Source organism: Psammomys obesus, unplaced genomic scaffold, assembly GCF_907164565.1.
Source record: "Psammomys obesus unplaced genomic scaffold, mPsaObe1.curated_primary_1811, whole genome shotgun sequence".
Lineage (NCBI taxonomy): Eukaryota > Metazoa > Chordata > Mammalia > Rodentia > Muridae > Psammomys > Psammomys obesus.
In genome coordinates this window covers 49,882,724-49,889,951 of record NW_026585895.1, presented here as the reverse complement: position 1 = coordinate 49,889,951, position 7,228 = coordinate 49,882,724, and the positions used below count along the sequence as shown (strand labels likewise).

Below are 7,228 nucleotides of genomic sequence, written 5' to 3'. Positions count from 1 at the left end.
AAATGGGAAAGGGAGGTCAAAGCGAAGTCTGGGGCTCCAAGAGGCTCCTTAAAAACGCCCTAGGAGCTGGGCACAGTGGTGCATGCCTGTAATCCCAGCACTCCAGGAGACAGAGGCAGGCCTGTCTCTGTGAGTTCAAGGCCAGCCTGGTCTATAGATGGAGTCCAGGACAGCCACAGCTACACAGAGAAACCCTGTCTCAAAATGAAACAAAACAAACCAACCAACAAACAAAAGCCCTAGGAGTTGTGGGTGTGGTTTAGTGGTAGAGATGGTTGCTGGAAAAGAAAGAGAGGTCTGTAGAGATGGCTCTGTTGAGTAAGAGCCCTTGCCCTGCAGGCATAAGGACCTGAGTGGGAGTCCCAGCACTCATGATAAATTCTAGGTAAGAGACCCAAGTTCTGGCCCTCCACAGTTACAACACGCCCACCCCAACTTCAGACAGAAAGGTGGCTGTCTCCATTCTCTCACTCTGTGTGTGTATGCATATGTGTATGTATATACACACATATGTTACACATATACGCACATACATGTATAAGTATATACATAAGTATACACACATATATACATACATGTATGTATAAGTATATGTGTGTGTATATTTTATATATGTCTATATGTGTATGTATGCATATATACATATATAAATTTAGAAAGAGAAAACAAACACGACTTCTAAAGACAGGGGCGAAATTCCTTCGAAGAGGGTTTCTTGCCACTCACAAGGATGGCGCCTAAAAGCCTCCCTGCCCCTTTCCAACATGGTCGCTTTCTGTTTAGGCGGAAGTGACGCTCCTTACCGGAAGAATCTGCGGCACCGCTGGGACAGCATCCGAGCGCAGCCGGAGCAGCGGGCTCTGTGGCGGGCGATGAGGCGAGCCGGGGCATTTGGGGGCTCCACGCCCCTGTGGGTGCTGCTGGCCGCCCGCGTGGCGGCGGCGTTCGAGCCCGTGAGCGTGACCATCGCCATCGGGGCCGTGTCGGCGCTCACCGGCTACCTGTACAACACCGACTTGTACTGCCGCTTCACCGAGTGCTGCCACGAGGAGCGGCCCCTCAACGCGTCGGGTACGTGCCCTCGGGGCGGGCGGGCGGGCGGGAGGGCGCCGGGAGTCCCGCCTGGAGCGGCGCCGCGGGACACAGCCTCGGCCCGGACCCCGCCACGCCTTCGCGGGCCCGGAGATGACCGCCTGGAGAGCCCACCGCAGCGGGGCCGCCTGGGCGCCCCTCCAGCGGGTGTCGGCGTGCGGCTCCGTCCAGAAAGCCCGCCTTTGGCCCTTGCTGCTTTTTTTTTTTTTTTTTTTCCGAGCCAGCCAAGGGTGGCGGGAAAGCTAGCCCGGAGCTCAGCGGCAGGATGGTCATTTCCTGGATGAATGAGTCCGCCTAGCTTCCTTGTTTGACACTTAGGAGAACTGCCACTTAAGGGTCTGGCTCTAGATCCTAAAGGTTCGGGCTCTCAGGCGTGGCAGAGACCCTGCTGGATCAGTCGCTAAGCTGTGCCTCACTCTGGCCAGTTTCCGGTGCCTTTTTAACGTGTGTTTTTCTCTCTGTTCCGGGGCTGGCCACCCGTAGCCCTCAAGCTGGACTTGGAAGAGAAGCTGTTTGGACAGCACCTCGCCACTGAAGTGATTCTCAAGGCACTGACTGGCTTCAGAAACAACAGAAATCCCAAGAAACCACTGACTCTGTCCTTGCACGGCTGGGCTGGCACGGGCAAGAATTTTGTCAGCCAGATTGTGGCTGAAAACCTCCATCCAAAAGGCCTGAAGAGTAGCTTTGTCCACCTGTTCGTCTCTACTCTGCACTTCCCTCATGAGCAGAAGATAAAACTGTATCAGGCAAGAAAATCTACTGCTCCCTGACATGCCTGGGCCACCTGCGCAGTAGCTCTGGCCCCTGCTTCTCTCTGCATTGAAATAGCTCCAGCTGGCCTCTCTGCTTTGCTTCCTTTTTTTTCTGCTATTTATCTGTTTACAGAGTTTTCCTATAGTTCTGGCAGCCCTGGAACTCACAGAGATCTGCCTGCCTCTGCCTCCCGAGTGCTGGGACTGAAGGTGTGCACCTCCATGCCTGGCCTCTATTTATAGTTTTTTAGTTGAGGTCCCATCACGTAGCCCAAGCTGGTCTTGGTGGTAGGGATCCTACTGCCCCAGCCTTTTGAGGGCTGAGAATAACAGGCATCCATCGTTTTGCCCATCTTACGGTGAGTAAGCGCCCAAATGAGCGTGTGCTCGTGTGTGTTTGGGTTCTCAGGCAGGGCCTCTTGTAGCCCAGGTTAGCATCAATCTCACTGTATATCGGAGGCTGGCCTTGCACTTCTGATCCTCTTACCTTCCCCATCCAAGTGCTGGGATTATAATTGTGCCTCACCATGTCCAGCCTTCTCTTTCTAAATTGCTCTTCCAAAATAATCCAGTGAGTTAGGGAGCCAGCTAGTGTGCAGGAGGCCATAGGTTCAATTCCTGGAACTAGAGAGAGGGGAAAGAAGGTGGAATGAGAAAGGATGGGCAGGAGAAGCTGGGTGACTTGCTCCTCACAGCCTGCCCTCATTGACTCCCATCTCTCTCCTAGCATATGTCTTAGCACCCAGAGAGTGATTCCATTCCCAGCCAGCCATAGGTAGGGCAGTCTTAAGCTTGCTTGGGCATGGCCTCATGTAAGGCTCTCCTGTGCCACAGCCTGGGCTTTGCCCCTGTGCTATGCAGGATACAGTAGAGGATTTCCTCCTAATGGCTTTGATTCCTTCAGTCCTTCATGTCTCAGAACGAAACCTCCAGACTGTTTCTGCTTGTGAGATCTCTGTACATTTCATTGGCTGATTCTGACTTAATCGGCTGTCTTGTTTGTTGGTACTAACCTAGTCCTGCTATTACCTTCTAGGGACTGAGATCACAAGCAGAAACCCAAGTGAGGAAGGAAATGAAAGTGAATCTGTTGTCTTAGCTGTAAAAGGGAGGAGTGCCAAAGGGAAGGATAGTTTGCTTTTAAGGTGCTGGGAATAGCAACGGAGGTTTGCTCTTGCTGAGGAAGTGCTATGCTGCCAAGCGGCAGCCCGCACCAGGAAGTAATGTCCATGTTTTACAAACATTATAGATTTCTTGAAGTGCAGTATTTGCAGTTGGTGTCTCATGGCCTATCCCGTTTGGGGGGTGAGAGGCTGTTGCTCGGGCGTTTCAATAAACCAAGGGGTCAAGGGATGTAGCTCAGGGTTTTTCGAGCCAGCCAGGCCGCCCTCTTTACCTTTACCCGCTGCATCATTCCAAAGCCTTGGTCCCCTGCACTGCTCGGATCTGAATCCAGCTGTCATTTTCCTGTGCGCCTGGCTTCTTTTCCTGTTGCTGTGGTAAAATAGCCTGACAGAAGCAAGTCGAGGGTTCTTTCCTCCTGCCTTGACTGAGGGTGCTGTATTCTGTGCTGTGGGTGAGCTGGCCTACCGGCCTCCAGCCAGGTCTCCGCTTCTCGTTTGTTGCAGGAGGGCTGAGCTTACGGATGCGTGCCTAGGGCCATGTGGGGGATGTATAAGGAGGTCAGCGGGTGGCTTACCAAAGTCAGTTCTCTCCTTTAGCCATTTGGGTCCTAGGGATTGAACTCGGCTGGCCAGGGTTCACCCACTAAACCATCTCCCTCACCCCCCATCTGTTCTGTGTGAGTTTCAGGGCTTAGGTTAGTGCCTTTTCACTTGTGATAAAGCTTGGAAAAAGGTCTACCAGTTGTATGGGGGCAAGGGTGTAGCTGATGGCTCTCGAAGCCCAGGGAGCTCTGCCCCTTCATCCTCTGGAGCATCCTCTGAGCTGTGCCTCTTGTGGTCTAGGACCAGCTCCAGAAGTGGATCCGAGGCAATGTGAGCGCCTGCGGCAGCTCCGTCTTCATCTTTGACGAGATGGATAAATTGCACCCTGGGATCATTGACTCTATCAAGCCCTTCCTAGACTACTATGAGCAGGTGGATGGGATTTCCTATCGCAAAGCCATCTTCATCTTCCTCAGGTCAGCCAAGGAAGCTTCTCAGTGACCTATAAGTGCTAGAATGAGGGTCTCTTAGCCATCTGGAACAGAACTACAGGCTTGGCAAAGCCATAGGCTCGCTTGTCCTTTATTACTTCCCGGTGTCACTTTGCCATAGAAACTAAGTTGGGGATGAGCCAGAGCAATCGATCCTTGGTGCTCCTGCAACCTGTCTGAATTCTAAACATAGCACTTACATTTCTTGCAGGCAGACAAGCTTTTTGCCCTTGTCTGGTAGCACACTGCAAAAAGTCCTGGTTTAAAGCGTAGCACACCTGGGACCCGGGGTGTCACATAGTGCTATGGTGACACGTGCTTTGCACGCACAGGACCCCAGAGTCAGTTCTAGCATTGAAAAGGAATAAAGCCTTGGGCGGGTGTGCTTGGCAAGGAGCCTGGGATAACGCACCTATGATATTGGTCTCTGCATCCCCGGCCAACCCAGCAATGCAGGAGGGGACCTGATAACTAAGACGGCCCTGGACTTCTGGCGGGCAGGAAGAAAGAGGGAGGAGATCCAGCTGAAGGACCTGGAGCCCGTGCTGTCTGTGGGTGTCTTCAACAACAAGCACAGTAAGTCCACTGTGGAGCAGGGGAGAGTGGGGACAGGGCGGGGGACGGATGGATGGACACCCAGCGCCTTGCTGGCATTGAGCCGGCTCTCAGCAGTGTGTCTTACACGAAGCCGGCGTGCCCCTTGCATGTGGCTTTGCTGCTATGGGGAGTTTTCTTGGGATATTATGAGGGCATATGTCATTTGACAGTTTCTGGAAAGGCAAAGACATGAAGGATGGACTGTGGGCCAGGATCAGATGGGGTGTGGCCAGGTGGCACTGACAGGACACTCACTTTGTTCTGCAGGTGGCCTGTGGCACAGTGGGCTGATAGACAGAAACCTCATCGACTACTTTATCCCCTTCCTGCCCTTGGAGTACAGACACGTGAAAATGTGTGTTCGGGCAGAGATGAGGGCTCGAGGGGCTGCTGTTGATGAAGACATTGTCACCAGTGTGGCAGACGAAATGACATTTTTCCCCAAGGACGAGAAGATCTACTCAGACAAGGGCTGCAAGACTGTGCAGTCACGGCTAGATTTCCACTGAGCTCTTCGCCCAGCGGGGTAGAAGATCCTTGGGGCCTCCCGCCCCCACCAGGGTCTTGCCTTGTAGAAGCACTTTGAAGATGCCCTTCGGGCTTTGCGCATTTGCACCTGTGGACTCAGGGATGCTGTCAAAGCAGCATCTAGAGATGAACTTCTAGAAACCTCACACTGTTACTGTGAATCAAGTGCCTAGAAACATCTAAACACAGGAGGCCAAAGGTCAAAGGTCCTGTTGTGGCCAGGACCACCCATGCCTCACTTGCCACTAACGGGGCTACAACACCCCACTGCTTTCTTTCCCCTTTTTCTACCCTGAGCTGGTACTCACTGACAGTTCTCAGAAGATGATGGCGTTGACAGATGCTCACTGGTGGAGGGAGCACGTGGACTTGACTTTGGCTGAGCTGTCGGCGGGAGCAGGGGCAGCCTTCAAACCCATACCTTACCCTCGCTGCTGCTCACAGCTCTGGCTGTAGAATCCCGTCTCCCGTTGTGTGTGGGCTGCAGCCTGCCTTGTACCTTGTATTCTCAACTGTTAGATTCACCCATCAGAATGGGCTGTCATCTTTGAAGGAGGTATTTGGCTCCTTTTTGCCTGTTACACTTGCACTGAAGGGCAAGCTCAGATGTGCAGAACCAATAGCATGCATAGGAAGAGTTAAATTCTAGGCCGGGGCTGACCAGGCCAAACCCCATGGGAAGATGCAGGTTTGCCATACACCAGAGATACCTATTTTTTTTTTAAGGGCAAGCATATGTTTAAAACAGGTTTTTTACTTCTAACCCTTAGATAATAAGCGTAAGGTGCCATGCAGTTTATAAAACCTAGGATGTGGTGGCGCGTGCCTTTGATCCCAGCACTCCGGAGGCAGAGACAGGTGGATCTCTGTGAGTGCTAGGCCGGCCTTGTCTACAAAGGGAGTTCAGGACAGCCAAGGGTATACAGAGAAACCCTGTCTTGAAAAACAAAAACCTAGGAAGGACATAAATAGAATAATGCTTATTCTCAGGTGTTTATTGTTGCTGGGTTTGGGGCACAATGCCCATGACCCCAGCAGAAAGATCAGGATTCAGGGTTCCTTAGCTATCTTCTGAGTTTGAGGACAGCCTGAGCTACGTGAAACTCTCACAAGAAGAAAAAAAGGCTTTATTGCTAACTGTGTAGAGAGTGGAACTACATGGGTACAATTTTAGACCCCCCACAAAGTCCTCAGTTTGTGGCGGGTCCCAGGTGTAATCTCGGGCTGACTTTTGAGTGGCAGTGCTGGCCGGGCTGCTCTGACTGTAGGGAGGTGAGCCTGGATTCCAGCCTTTCGAGCTGCCGTCCCAGCTGCGGTGCAGCTGCAGACAGAGACTGCCGTATTTTTATGGGTGTAGTAGAATGACTGATTTTATAACCTGGGAATGACTTATACTCACATTTAGTGTCCTTTAAATGCCAAGGCAAGCCAGGTAGTCACACCTTTGGCTCCAGAACTTGGGAGGCCATGGTAGGACTCTCAAGTTTGAGGCCAGCCTAGGCCACACAGTGAATCTAGGCCCAGTGCTGTACATGCGTGTAACCCTCGCACTTAGGAAGCTGAGTTTAAAGTCAGCCAAGTTACAGAGACCCTGTCTCAAAGCAGAGAGCAAACAAAAACCTGCCAAGTGAGGCCAAGTGAGTTTCATTATTCTTGGATTGGAGCCGAGTTACCGTTCATAACCTATTGGGCGCCTGGTCAAGAAGAAACAAGTCTTTCTGTTTACAGTGATGTAATATGTGGACACGTTGGCCACCTTTGGACTGCTGTTACTGACCTGTCACTCTGAAAGGCCTGGTCTGGCCTGCCCCAGCCTCCCCAACCTGCCTGTGAGAAGGCACAGACAGAGCTGGATACAGAATAAAGCCAGTGTGGTGCACTGTGAGTTTCTTGAGTTTCCTAGTTTCCCCTCTGTGTTTGCACACTCTGAGCTCAGTGAAGACTGTCCATGCATGTGGTGCTTGCCTTCCCCCACTGGACACAGGCTGACCGCATCACCTAAAAATCACTGCACACTCCGTCCCATGGGGGCTTAGAGACAGACGTGGTCTGGACCTAGGTCCCCGCACACATGTGGCTGATGCGCAGTGAGGTCTTC

General features: G+C 52.2%; 1 protein-coding gene across 1 annotated transcript; it reads left to right on the top strand.

The window, feature by feature from the left end:
* Positions 1-815: 815 nt before the first annotated feature.
* Positions 816-7,009, top strand: Tor1b (torsin family 1 member B). Its single transcript, XM_055600744.1, has 5 exons — positions 816-1,071; positions 1,576-1,841; positions 3,815-3,990; positions 4,454-4,581; positions 4,870-7,009. Exons 1-5 carry the CDS (start codon positions 873-875, stop codon positions 5,109-5,111), a joined length of 1,011 nt encoding a protein of 336 aa, XP_055456719.1. The 5' UTR covers positions 816-872; the 3' UTR covers positions 5,112-7,009.
* The last annotated feature ends 219 nt before the right edge of the window (positions 7,010-7,228 follow it).

Bases quoted from the DNA above. Each gene is read 5' to 3' on its own strand.
- Tor1b (XM_055600744.1), top strand. From the start codon at position 873: ATGAGGCGAGCCGGGGCATTTGGGGGCTCCACGCCCCTGTGGGTGCTG. The intron at 1,072-1,575 runs GTACGTGCCCTC...GGCCACCCGTAG, and splicing joins GCGGCCCCTCAACGCGTCGG to CCCTCAAGCTGGACTTGGAA. The intron at 4,582-4,869 runs GTAAGTCCACTG...TTTGTTCTGCAG, and splicing joins TGTCTTCAACAACAAGCACA to GTGGCCTGTGGCACAGTGGG.